The sequence below is a fragment of the Notolabrus celidotus genome, chromosome 1 (genome assembly GCF_009762535.1).
Source record: "Notolabrus celidotus isolate fNotCel1 chromosome 1, fNotCel1.pri, whole genome shotgun sequence".
Taxonomy (NCBI): Eukaryota; Metazoa; Chordata; class Actinopteri; order Labriformes; family Labridae; genus Notolabrus; species Notolabrus celidotus.
Window position 1 is genome coordinate 10896193 of NC_048272.1, and position 13875 is coordinate 10910067.

Genomic DNA, 13875 nt, shown 5'->3' on the forward strand with positions numbered 1-13875 from the left:
CACGGTTACATGATGTTTTTTAATTCAGAATTAATTCTTCAGAATTAAATAATTTGAAATTAAAGTATTCTCCTTCGTGTTTACATGGAAATAGTAATTCCGAACTGAGGTTTACATGGAAAACACGTTTAATCGTCTTTATTCAATTCCGCTTAAGGTCTGGTGGTTGGGAAGGGTTCTGATTGGACAGGGGTGGGCGTGACGTATTTACGATTACCGGAAGAAAACAGACTCCAGTTCCTGCTTCTTTTATTTTCAGTTACAACATGGAAGACCATACAATAAGTACAATTTTCGCTTTGATTTTGATTATAGTTTTGAATAAGCAGCTCGACACAAACATACTGCTTCACTTTCGTCAGCTGAGGAGGAGAAGAAAGATAGAGCACCGGAGAAGGGAAGCGGAAGACCATACTTCGGCGAATCAAAGCCGGTTAGTGCAACAGCTGCTCTACCTCTGCCTGAAATATGTGCCCGCCAGCACGGAATATGTGCGTCATCGCGACAGGACAAGGTAACGAGCATGCGCAGACCGACCGGAATTAATTTAAAGCGGATTGAACGTATACATGATTATTCAATTCGGATTTAAAATCAGAATAAACCAGACACTTACTTCGGATTTAAGTTTAATTCGGAATGGTCATTTTCATTTGGAATTAGGTGTTTAAATGGTCATTTTAAATCTTTTTAAAGAAGATTTAATTTTAATTCTGAATTAAAGAGGAATTGAAAGTCTCATGTAAACGTAGCCATTGAGCTTCCAATTCTGAGCTTGTCATTATAGGGAAATAGTCAGTGTGTAAATCATGGACTGTATAAAATATGGACATAGGATCTGTTTCTGAAGTGCTGTTTTGAGGCCAATTTTCGGCGGGAGCCATATTGCTTCTGTCGAGCGATTGTGACGTAAAGAGGTGGGCTTTGAGCCTCCTAGCCAACAGCTACTGTGTTCCTGCTTGTCAATCAAGTCAGCTGTGCCTCTCATTGGAAGACTTGTAATCTCAATATCTACGAAATTGCAGCGTTAGAAAAAAAATTCAGTGTGTACAATCGATTGAGAAATGAGCTATCCAGACTACACTCGTCTTTTGTACCAGGCTGTAAACATGTTTATTTCTGCTGTAAAGATCTGCTTTTTTGAATTGTTTGTGTATGTGGTTTCCAGTACTTCTACTACCTGAGGCAGCCTCAAGCGGGTCCTTGATGAACTGCAGTTTTTAGCACTTCGGCATTGGGCTCATATTTTTAGACCGGAGGTTGCCGCTTGGTGTAGATATATTAGATTTTCTGTATATTCAAAGGTTATTCTGAAAACAATACAGACTCATAACCATGTCCTGCTGCACATACATCTGTGTGAAAACGGACACTGTAGCTTTAAGAGCAAGTGTGCATGGGCGGGGCCAGCGCGTCTCTCGTGTGGTGGAGCTTATAAAACATTGCTCACTACAACGCGAGACCTATCCAAAAAGTGTCACATTGTAAAGCCGGAGCGTCACCAACGCGCTGGCGTCCTGTTCCTGACGCAATAGGAATCTGAAGATAACACTCAAGGAAGAAATCAAGGAGCTTTATTTTCTCCAAAGAAGAGTCTCCAGGAGTCAGACAGCAGAGGAGAACTACCAAGTTATTTAGGTGAGTTCAGAAAAGTGCTCTTAATGTCTTGTGTAGGCTGCTGTGAGAAGAACTGGAATCTCTTCTGGCTTTTGTTTTGTATGTTGGTGCCAGCACGGCAGACAGCACTGCTTGGTGCAACTTCTGGTCTGATTGTGATTTTTGTTTTTACGCTGTTGATTTCTCGTTACCTTTTTAAATGTCTGACTTTTAAGAGGAGCAACCTCACTGTTTGATTTTGAAATGTATAAGTTCTGACAAAAATAGACCAGACAGTGTGAAAACATTTGTCAACAGAGCCCATAGTCTCTCGTGTGTGTTTAATTTGAAGTTGAAGGACTTTCTGATCCCTAAAACAACACAATTTTCCTCCCATGACAAAATAATAATCTGATTGAAGTATTTTATGTTGTGTATGTGTATCTCCTCATATCCCACAAATGGGGGAATAACTGTTAATTTTCTGCCATTATTACGTGGCTTTGTCAGATAGCTGTCCTGTGTGTTGTGAGTCACCTGCCTGCTAGAGGGCTTTTAACCATTATTATCTTCAATCCTGCTAAGTGAGGGGGTGTGCGCGCTGTTTGCTTGCCGCACAGGTAGAGCGGGTATGGTTGCTCGGAAACCGCTGCAGGGGTGTCATGAGCGGGGTGTGAACTCCTTCTTTCAAGGTCTGCGTTTGAGTGTGTGACTACTACAATCCTGAATCAAAGGAGAGCTGCCTGCTGATGTTTTACATCCTTGCCAACCCCATCAGACCTCCCTCTGTCCTGTACTGTGTTAGCCTAACTCACACTAAGCCTGTCCATATTTTGAAGGCCAGACCTGACCATAAAAGACCCACATTCTCCAATCAAAGTATGTGAATTAAGAGACTCCAGTAATTCTTCCTCAAGAGGGTTAATGCTCTGCATGACTGCACATCATTTGTTTAATCCTGTTGCCTGTAAATGCTGCTATGGTTAACTGCCAGGATGAACTGTCTTTGCACCTGTTGCAAGAGGAAGCACAAGTCCCTGGGGGTTCATTATCGGGGATCATGTTGCTTCCCATCCCCGCCGAACCGAATCGAAGGTCCTGGGCAGGGAGATTGCATGCCTTGTTGGGCAGTTTGGCTCAAGCTGATGCCCCGGGCTTCCTGTTGTTTTAGAGCTTTGTTTCTCACCAGCTGTCAGGGCTTCACATAAATATGGCTCATTGGAGACCGGGAATGAGGGGGCCTTGTACTTCTCAGTCATCACTCCTACATTATAAGGAAGACAGCGTGTCTCTGAGTGTGTGCACGCACCTCATTTAAGGGCTCCAGAAGAGATGACCACCAGGGTTGCGTATGCACCTGTTTTCCTGCATTCTGAAAACTAGGATTAATGCTTAAGCCTTCTGATGGATTAATCTGGAGATTTGCTGTAACAATGCATGACTTGTGAGCAACAAAGACACCTATAGTTTCCCAGGAAGACATTGCAGGAAAACACAAAGATCTTGCACACTAAAACATAACATTTGGTGACTTTCTACATGCACTGCACCAGAGATTGGGAAATACTGAACAGGTTAGTCCGGTGTGAGGCAAGAAAAATCAGATTCTGCTTCCAGTGTATCACTGACCCCTGGAATATCAATATGCTGCCGGGTCTCTGCCCCTCTGAATATTGTATTCATTGTTTACTCAGCCCTGACACATACTTGACATGACACGAACATTCAGGTCATTTTACTTGAGGAGTTCTTGCAACACCAGGTATATCTGTGGTAACAGGAGGAGCCCCTTCCTGTGCTGTTCAGGACGAGGCAGATTGCAGAAGCGGAGCACAGCAGAGTCGGGTTTTAAAATAAACTGTATTGACATAGGAAGTACTGTAGAAGTATGAGTCTGAAAGTTGGTTGTTAAAGCTAAGGTAGCTAAAGCTTTTAAATAATGTAAAGAAAATGTAAAGAAAGTAAACAGTTAGATTTCTTCAAGACTCTTCACATTTTAAGTACACTGTTACATAAGTCACACACCCATTGCTCCAAGCTGTTTCAACTGTACATTAAAACTATGCTCTCTAAGAAGTTTAGAAAGCTAGTCCTCATGTCTGCAGTCATGACACCTAAGAGAAGTCTCCGCAGGTGATTTACTCCAGCTCAGTTTTGAATAACGCAGACCTGAAGAACAACAACATTTTTAGGACAAATACTCAGTCCAGAGCTTTACAAATGACAGAATGCTCCTCTATCATTTTTTCAGGTAAACAAGTCATATAATCTACCCAGACTCTGTGCCTTTATCATTCCTCTGTCACAGGAGATCAGTTTTAAGTCTTCTACAAGGTTTAAAAGAGGAGCAGACCACAGCTGAATATTTATCTTGGTGGCCAGCAGACAAGAGAAGATTTGTGTATTCTGTCCTCTGTTCTATATCAGGATTCTGTTTCTCTCTTGGCTACACAAGAGGATGTTGACTGAGCTCTCAGCGAGTACTTTTCAATGTGCTACCACATATTCTGTTTCTCTGCATCTGCTTTTTCCTTCAATCTTCTTTCATCGTCATTCATGGCTGTGTCTTGGCTGTGTTACAGGTACACCAGAAGCAGGGGCAGCTAGCCGGGTGATCTGAGTGTTTCCAGGCTTTGATGCGACCCGATTGTGCCTGGAGCATGTCCACAGTGGGCCTGACTGCCCAGGAGATCTCTTTTCCCATAGAAAACCCCTTCCTGAGGGGCAGCTACTGTCACAGCATGGCTGGATCCAAATCCTCTTGGAGCTATCCCCATGAGCTGGACAAGTGAGTGTTCAAGTGCCAGGACAAGCAGTCCATACAGGGGGAATTTGTAGAAAAGAAGGGGGTTTTAAAATCGGCATGAAATGTGAAAGTTTTATGATTCAGGTTAGTTTTAGACTTCTTTTACATTACAATGGAATGTTATGAGGGTTTTTTGAACTGGTACCAATCAAGTATTTCTTTTTTCACAGCTTCTATTTCAGTATGGATACTGCACACACACATCACAGCCCTCGTGCCCAGCAAAAGGGGATCTCTCAATCAGCTTTAAGTCATGAAAGTAAGTGCATGATCTGCCATCTGCACAGTCTTTTCATGCGCTGTGCCTGTGATGCTAGAAACAGTAACACTGGACAAGCTGGTGGTCAATTATATCCTATTTTTACAGGAAAGAAGGAAGTGATTTTTATGTGATGGTAATATGTTGATGTCTCCTCTCTGACAGGACATAAACACAGTCCCACCTCACAAAGATTACCTCCAAAGAAGTCCCGGCCCTCCCATCTCCCCCTGTCCTGCAGCGCTGAACCTTCCACCCCAAGTCCAGCTGATGACGACCAGGTGGTCCCCTCCTTCCAGAGGCTCTCCGTGTACGAGTGCAACAGTCCCCCACAGACACCTGGCAGATGCTCCAAGCCTCTGCCCCCCATCCCTCTACAGACGGACATCTCCCCTGAGCAGGCCATTGACAATGAGGTAGAATTTTTCACAAGTTCGGATGACAGCTGTTGCCTGGTGTCCGATCAGTGTCACAAACCATCTTCATTTCGATACGGGATCCCCAGTCGACGGAGTTTCAGGGACTGTGGGCAGATCAACTATGCTTATTACGATGGTCCACTAGGGCCCAAGAGCACGAGGCAGTCCAAAAAGCAGCCTCAGGTGCATCCTCCACCGGAAGTGAGGGAACAGTATGAGCAGCGACAGGAACCACCTGCGCCAGTGGTCTGTCAGAGACAGCAGGAAAAAGCTCAGAGGAGGCTACGTCGCTCACACTCAGGCCCAGCTGGATCCTTTAACAAGCCCTCCCTGCTGCGCCTCACATGCCACAAACGCCACACAAATAGTACAGAAAAAACAGAGATACCGCCCCCTATTCCCCCAAGAACAATCAAGACAGGAGACTATCGCCGCTGGTCAGCAGAGGTCTCGTCTGGGGCTTACAGTGATGATGACAAACCACCCAAGGTGCCTCCAAGGGATCATTTATCCAGAGGCAGCTCCCGCACCCCCAGCCCTAAGAGCCTCCCAACATACATAAACGGGGTGATGCCCCCAACCCAAAGCTTTGCACCGGATCCAAAGTATGTCAGCTTTCGGGGTCTACAGAGACAGAACAGCGAGGGCTCCCCTTGCATCCTCCCTGTTATGGAAAACGGCAAAAAGGCCAGCACCACACATTACTATCTCTTGCCTGAGCGGCCTGCTTTTGTGGACTCGCCTTGTGTAGAGAAATTCCTCCGGGTCATGGAAAGCCCCGCAGCTCGCAATACTGGTGCATCAGACTCAGACTGGGACTGCCACACCAGGCGGAAAGCCCATGTGGATTTGGTTTGAAAAGTTGAAGTGGAAGTAGCAGAGGACTCTTCTGTACATGAGCACAAACCACTTTGAAAAAAAAATGGTGAAACTGGACGCTAACAACCCTCAAACTGCTGCTTTGACTGTTTTTAGCCCCTATGTATTCTGAACACACAGGGTATGTGCACACTGTATTCAGTTACTGGTAATGATTGAATAGCTATCATCGCTGAGATACTTCATATAGAAATGTATCTCTGACTATAGCTTGTGGGCAAAATGACATTGTAGAGCTTATTTTTGATATGATTTCTATTTCATGACATTCAATGTTGTGCTGTTTTTTTCTGATGTGGTACAGTGAGAAGGTACAAGCTGGCCTTGAACCTCATGTGTTCAGTGTTTTCTGTGTCTGGAAGGTTTAGGATGAGTTTTGAGATGCATTGATGCTGCTCTTGTATCTCACATGGGACAAAAGGTCAGTAATGTAACCATGTATCACTTAATATATGAAGTCTAAATGCAAGGCCAATTACTTTTTTTAACGGAAATGAAGGATGCTATCACACGAATCTCCATTCTGTTTGCTGTTATTTATCAAAACTGATACGGTTTCCCTGCCTTGATGAAGTTTAGGTCTTACTCAGGCCGATGTATGTGTGTGTAAATTCCCACATGGCACAAAGTCGTGGTACATTTAGTACTAAGAGGTGGGTACATTACTGGTAGCTAAGCATGTTTCTGTTGGAATGTCTAGTGCAGCTTTTACGGTGTAGTTGTCTGTGATGAGTGTGTCTGTGTTTGTATAGTTGTGGATGTGTTTGTGCATGTGAACAGCAGTTGGAAAAGTGTTCTGGTGATACTTTATAAAATGACTTTCTACAAGTGGTAGAAAAACTGTCAACCATACATGTTACTGTGCTCTGCTTTATTGCGGCGCCTGCTTTTTGAGTTCAGCCCAGTGTCCAGGTCTGTTTCGTTGCACAGAAAACAGCCTGTTGAATGAAGTGAATGTATGCTATTCTTACTGAAATTCCATCAAACAGTGGGAGGAGCTTATTTTTGGTCAAGCTGTGAGTCATTGCTTGGAACTAATTTGCTTCAAGTACTACCTCCCTGTGATATTAAACGTTTATTTCACATATCCCCCATTTAAATACACAGAAAATGTGTTATCTACGATAGACGAGATAACCAGCTCTAAAAGTGACCTGACACAAAGTTTAAATTCAGTTACACTTCAGTAAGAGTAACACAAAGTAAATTTCAACAGGATGTCCTTAAGTAGAGATTTTAAATCACTCCCATCTGAGATCACAGAGATGTGAGGCTAACCTATTAATACAGCTGCATTACAAAGACAGCGCAGGGTTTACCTGCTTGACACAGACTTTCCTGTTCTGCTCATGCATTCCTGCCTTACATGATTGCAGTGGGTGTGGTCTGAGAGACTTTGGCTGCTGGCAGCCCAGAAAATATATGAATTTTATTGTCATAGATTATTCAAGAAGCATCAGGATGGTATAGTAAATGTAGCACATGTATTGAAGTAACCCTTGGTATCGAACACGGTGTTCAGTTTGGGAAACAGATAACTCCTGAGGTCATTGAAATACACTCTCTCTCCCTTCTGCTCACAAACCCTTGCCAACACATTGTTGCTTTTGACTTAAATGTCAGAAAAATGTTTACATCATACACTGATACTATTTAATCTTAAGGTATTTTATGTCTTATTAGAAAATATAAAACTGAATGAAGACTAGTTTATCAAGAAATAACTTCTCTGCTGTGGTGAAGACATGCACTGGGAGAGTACAGTATGCTGTGTACAGTATTTAACAATTCCATTTGTTGTTATGAATCGATGTTGAGTATATAGTCTTTAAAAAGAAAGCAAAATAAAATGACTTATTTATGAGCCTGCTTCATTCTGTCTCTTGAATCTGTCAAGCCTGAACTCTTAACTCAGCTGTTTGGCCTGTTTTATCGCCCACACACCCTCATGCTGTGCTTTATTGTGACTGGCCTCTATCCAGAGAGCGAGAGGAGTCACTTACAATGGTCGACTGACAGGTGTACACTGTGTTGCCTTCCCCTTCCTGGTTATATCACCGTCTCTTCCTGCATGACTGCTTAGATGCTCTGTGACAGACAGTTTTGCGCCCACAGGTTTTTAAGCCCTTAACAATGTTGCAAGTGTTTTACTCTTGACTGTAGTCCATGTGGTTAGGCACCGAGCCATACAGAGCATCACAGGTCAAACCATTACCAAAAAAGATGCAGAAACAATATTCACCATAACCTCCAAGCAAGGCAGCGACTATGCTGTGCACTCTTAGAAATTCCCCTTGTTAAAAAACGGTAAACAACTGGCAGTAGGGTTGCCAGGAAGTTACTGTAAAATTCACGGTATATTGCTGTAGCTGAAATTTACAGTTTGTTAATGTTTTTATAAATACTGCAAAAAGCTGTTATTTTAAACCTTAACAGGAAAATACTGTTGAAAAGTTTAGCAGCTTCTTAACGTATATTTACACTTTTTCTTAAGAGGTATATTTGCAGATTTTTATTCTCCTTGCATGTCATGTTATAAACAACATGTTTTAATGTGATAAACAGCCTTTGAAACTGCAACTTAAAATGTCAACACAAATAATCAAATTTCAAGGTGTCTTTTCAAACCATGTCTGTCTTTATTGAAATTGAACATTCATACAGGTATGTACTGTATTAGGTATCGCTGTGTGTGTCTGCATGTGTGTGTGTTTGTGTCTGTGCGCGTTTGTGTCTGTGCGTGTGCGTGTGCGTGTGTGTGTGTGTGTGTGTGTGTGTCTGCATGTATGTGTCACTGACTACACAAAGTCCCACTCGAAGTCCATTACTCTTTTTAGGAGACTTGAGACCGGAGATCTGCCAGAGCTCTTTTTCACCTTCTCTTTGCCCCGTACAGCCTTTGTGCCCCGCTCAGGGTTGATCCCTATGTCCCGCCTGAAAAACAAGAGTGCATGTTCAGAGTTGGGACTATTAGTTATTGAATTACAGGAAACACTTTGGTGGCTCATCTAAACATAAAAAGAATAAGAAAATGTCATACATACCATGCAGTATCAGCCGAGGAGTTGTGGGAAGTGGGAGGGTTCTCTCCATATCAGCTGCTGTGACGGATTCCTAGGACAGTTCAAATTGTAAATAATTTTATGATTGGTAGTTTGAAAAGAAGTTAAAAAGTATGACAAGGACAAAATAAAAGTAGCAAAAATGCAAAAATAATTATCTGTATTGTATTATTGATACTATTATCAGTGTCTCCCTTTTTGAATAAAGAAAGAGGAGGCCTGTTCTGCTTGTCAGACCAATCTCTGGCATCATAAAGAATAATAAACAGAAAAAGTAGACTAGAGAAATGTTTACTGTACCTCCTTCTGAATTTCCTTGCCAGACAGGAACTGCAAGGATTCTGTAAAGGGAAAAAACAACATTAGAACAAGAACAATCTAGGAATATTCAAGCAGCTACTCTCTTTAAAACAACGTGTTTATTCTATCTCATGAATTGATCAAATGAAAGACACAGAAGTTTACTGCTTCACTCTGTTCAGCTGGAATGTTCCTGACTCCTGAATTGTAATTATGTTTCTGTCCATTAATAATCGATATGAATCTATAATATTTCCTGCAAAGTGCAGGCTACTTCTCAAATCAGGTCAAACTTTTTAACAAAGTTCATACGCTGAGCTTTTATCATTCAAGTGTCCCTCTGTAACCAAATAATATTAATTAATCCATACACTGAATATTAATTAAATATATTATAAAATATTAATATGTTATGCTGTTAAAACAGCCTTTTTGGAGGTTGCCACTTTTAATTTATATGTTTCAACGCATTGCAGACCCATATAACAACCCCTACCAACATTTAAATTACAAGAAAATGTTTTGTGGAGATATTCCATTTAGCAACTGTTAAGATCAAGCAAATGTTAGCTGGCAAAACTTACTCACTCTGTGTGACTGCTGTTTGTGTGTCATGTCAAACTCTAGCTAATGCTAATCTTACAAATAGCTTCAAACTCAGTAAGTGATGGTTTTTGCCAATTCTAACACGCAAAGCAGGAAGGCACTCACCTGTTTGTTGTTAGGATGGAGTTGGGTGGAAATTTGTCTTGTTACTCTGCTCTCCTTCCAAGCATGTGGTCTCACATTCTTTTTCCCAAAATGCAATGCAAAAATTACAAGAAATTGCTGTTTTCTTTCCTTGAAGCAATATTACAGTAAAATAACGTTATAAACCGTAATTATACAGGGTTGTCCTGTACTTAAACATAACAGGATCTTATCGTTGAAATTTCCTTGTAAATTTACAGCAATTCGTTAGGTGGGTTTATTGAGCTGATGATTTCCCTTTGCATTATTATATGGGAACAAATGCTGACACTTTTAGGCTATCTAGGCCACCTGCAAACTCTATCACCTGGTTCACTTCTAGGCGAGCTGCTAAGCAACAGCATGTGACGACAGCAACTAACAACAAGCTGCCTGTTTTACATGTACATTAGAAGGAAGACAGATGAAGTGCCAGGAAAAAACACAAGATGTGTGGCTTGAGAATTGTGTCTGAATGAAGATAAATGCAACTCCAAAATGTTACTAGCACAAGATGTTCAGCTTTCAGCCTCAAGTTAGTCATGACCTGCATAAACCCCATAGTGGCCATTTCTATGCATGTTTTATGTGTAACAAAAATATATCAGAGAGCATTGTGTCCAAATATCTCTCCAGCTACTTCTGTCCCCTTTCCCCCTTTTAAGCAACAGTTTACAAGTAAACTGATCATTGGGTTTATTTCAGGCACAAGTACGCAAGACTCACCATGTGGCTAACCTCATCAAGTATATATTGCCCTCATTAGAAGTCCATGGCTGGCACTGCTGATGGATTAACAAGTGGCACAAACTCCTTTCATAGATAAGAACTTATAACAGTAATTATGATAACTGTCTCATTAGTGCTCAACAGCCTCTGTGGAGCGGACAGCAGAATTCTGAGTGTAAGACATCAAGTCTGTTTTCTGTGTCAGGCTCTTAACAAGGGTCTAAACTGTTCAAAGGAAACTTGATTTGGTTCTGTAGATGTGAGTCCAACTTGATAAAGAAACACATGCAATCATTCTGGTGTGACAAAGCACGGTATTTCGAAGAGCAAAGAGGTATGGTGAGTTGTGAGAAACATTTTAATGCTTTAAGTAAATTTGATTATTGCAATCTAAGATCAAGAAACTGCATAATTTTCATGGTAGAAGGTCTCAGTAACACATTTTTAAATAGCTGCATCTACACACACAGTAGATTCCCACTCCTATATTTCAACTGCAACACAGTTTTTGTGTTTCAGGAAACTCTCATGTCATTTCTAATCCACCAACCATTAAACAACTGTAATTCCAATCTACATTCAACTATATGATTTTTAAAAAAAGCTAATCTATGATCAGTTAATTTGGTCCATATTATGAGTATCATGCGTATGCTTGATGTAATATATACTTCTGTTATACCAGTGGAAACACATGCAGTATTCAGTGGTAATTTGCCATGAGCGATGGTAGGAGTTGTAGATCTTTAACTCAGACAGACGTGCTGCTGGTTAAATTTTACTCAGGTTCTTGTAAAGAACATATAGCACATGGAGTGAAGGTAGATAAACTGGTCACAAGTGTGTCCTCTGAGTCGGTCACTAAGTGGACTTTTACGGCTATCAGTGGTTAAGATGATCGGACATCATGAAATGTTTATTGCTTGTTGTGTACTAGCAGCAGGGTAGTTGCAGTTAAATTGCAGGGGCAAAAACACAGTAATGCAAGTGCACTGATAAAGTTATGTGATGCTGATAGGACACTGGTCAATCCTTTCAAATAAAGAGATGATTGAGCTTTAAACTATGAAGCATTTTAGATCACCTTTATTAGCTTTAAATGTGATCATAGTTGTGTATCAAACTCCCTCTGTCCCTGCACCTCTGCCATCACACGCTACAAAAATCACATCACTTCTTAAATAAGAGTGAGTATGCCATCTAGTGCCCACTCAATTGTACTGACCAAGAGAAATGAGATGAGGTAAGCAACACATGAGAAAGATCTGATAATAGGCACACGTGAATAATAATGTTTTGGTAATTAACCTTTCATGGCAGTGTACATTTTATTATATTAGTACAGAGGAGTACCTGTAATGTGTGGACAATACCTTGTAGATGTGGCTTAAACAACCAAAGCTGATGTCCTGTGAGAAAAATTTAAGAAAACCCTGAAACTACTTGTTGAGGGAGAGCAAGTTAAATTTTCTAAAAAGAGACAAGACATAAAAAACAACAACAAAGTACCTGTATGTGAGAAGTCAAAGAATAATAATCATATTTACAGGCGTTTTTTTAATTTCTTTAACCAGGATATTTTCATTAGTTTAACTTTTCTATGTTTTTTGCTCTACAATTACATGTTTCAAGAAACACAATCAGTTAACTAATATGGTATGTATTGTACACAATATGCCAAAGAGAAATTTACATTTTTGTCATAATGGCCCCCAAAACCTTGATAATCACAGGAAGGAGACCTGGACACTCAATGAAGATGTCACACACTGTGGGACAAGTAACTGCTCCAGGCCAGACTACATACCTCTGTTTGACAGATTACAAGAGAAAACAACTTTCATGGAAGTAATACTACTATTAAACTTACTTGATATATTTAAGCTCCATGCAAACAACATAAACATGATTTAGGTTACCAACAAGTAGGTTGTTACTTAACTCAGCAGTGTCACAGGTGTGAAATTCTGCATTATTCTAAACTGCCAATACACTTTTATTATTTTCATGAAACAAATATTGATGCAGAGACTGGTTGTGCAAAGCAACAAAAGTAAGCGTGTGTAATACTTACATAAATGCAACCTACTTTTGTTCTGAGGTGGCGTGAAGGTGAGTCTACTTAACTTAACTGGAGCGTTATGAAAGGCCTGAAATTTTTATTGAGGTTACTCATGTCATTCAAGGTATCATTCAACACCCCATGAAGTCGATTGCTGACAAACTGGATTTGACTGTTTTATAGTTTGTGTACTCCACCATGCTCTATATTCCTTGTCTATAGGAGGAGATTAAGAAAAATATTAACAGAAGAAAATAGCATGTAGTTCATTAAAGTTATTGAAATAATATAAGAAGTATAGTAAATTTAAACCTATTCAACTTGACTGACTGACTTGTGTTTTATAGATCTGCCTCTTTGCAACCAGCTTTCTATTGGCGCACTGATCAGTTGTTAAAAACATAGTTATCCTAGTGAATTTAAATATTTGGACAAAAACACAAATATCAGGATACCTTTGTACCAATAGCAACTGATACAGTAATTCCCTGGTATCCCTCAAGTAATACATTAGTATATCAAAAATACGTATGTACGTCGCATTGGATAAAAGCATCTGCTGTCTGCTAAATGACATTGTTACTAATCCCTATCAACATCAAGTCATATGACAATGACAAGTATTTAACATCCTATTCTAAGCTGTTGATCAATTCCAATGATTATGGTGAGCATAAATTATTAAAAGCCTCCTGAAATAGAGGGTTGAAGTACAATTTTAAAAGACATTAGTGGAGCACGAAAAGCCTCACCAATATGATTGGTGTTTCACTTTCAGCAAGAACACATATCTCCAAAAAAGATCTCTTGGCAGAGGTAATGAAATTCTTCAAGTGTTGTGCTACATGAGCAGATACGAGCGAAGTATGAATACACTAAGGAGTTGTTGCAGAGTCAGTCCCTTGTTTTATGTCATTACTCAAGACACACTTTTACAGGAAAGCTTTTGTGTGATTTTATTTAATTTTAGCTCTGATTTTAAGGGTCTGTTTTATAAGTTTGTAGGGTTTTTAAGCTTTTATTTCATTTTATTT

At 40.4% G+C, this 13875-nt stretch overlaps 1 protein-coding gene and 1 long non-coding RNA gene across 2 annotated transcripts; one reads left to right on the forward strand and one right to left on the reverse strand.

Moving 5' to 3' along the window:
• Window positions 1–1441: 1441 nt before the first annotated feature.
• Window positions 1442–7823, forward strand: errfi1a (ERBB receptor feedback inhibitor 1a). The gene is made up of 4 exons (XM_034688795.1): window positions 1442–1638; window positions 4179–4384; window positions 4573–4661; window positions 4827–7823. Exons 2-4 carry the CDS (start codon window positions 4233–4235, stop codon window positions 5936–5938), a joined length of 1353 nt encoding a protein of 450 aa, XP_034544686.1. The 5' UTR covers window positions 1442–1638; window positions 4179–4232; the 3' UTR covers window positions 5939–7823.
• A 755-nt stretch (window positions 7824–8578) lies between these two features.
• Window positions 8579–10242, reverse strand: LOC117818985. Its single transcript, XR_004632419.1, has 4 exons — window positions 10033–10242; window positions 9322–9362; window positions 9004–9073; window positions 8579–8893 (listed from the first exon to the last, which is right to left on the reverse strand). It is a non-coding gene; the product is annotated as an uncharacterized LOC117818985 (long non-coding RNA).
• Between the last annotated feature and the right edge of the window lie 3633 nt (window positions 10243–13875).

Coding starts and splice junctions, on each gene's coding strand:
- errfi1a (XM_034688795.1), top strand. CDS start 4,233: ATGCGACCCGATTGTGCCTGGAGCATGTCCACAGTGGGCCTGACTGCC. Junction 4,385..4,572: donor TATCCCCATGAGCTGGACAA/GTGAGTGTTCAA, acceptor CTTTTTTCACAG/CTTCTATTTCAGTATGGATA. Junction 4,662..4,826: donor ATCAGCTTTAAGTCATGAAA/GTAAGTGCATGA, acceptor CCTCTCTGACAG/GACATAAACACAGTCCCACC.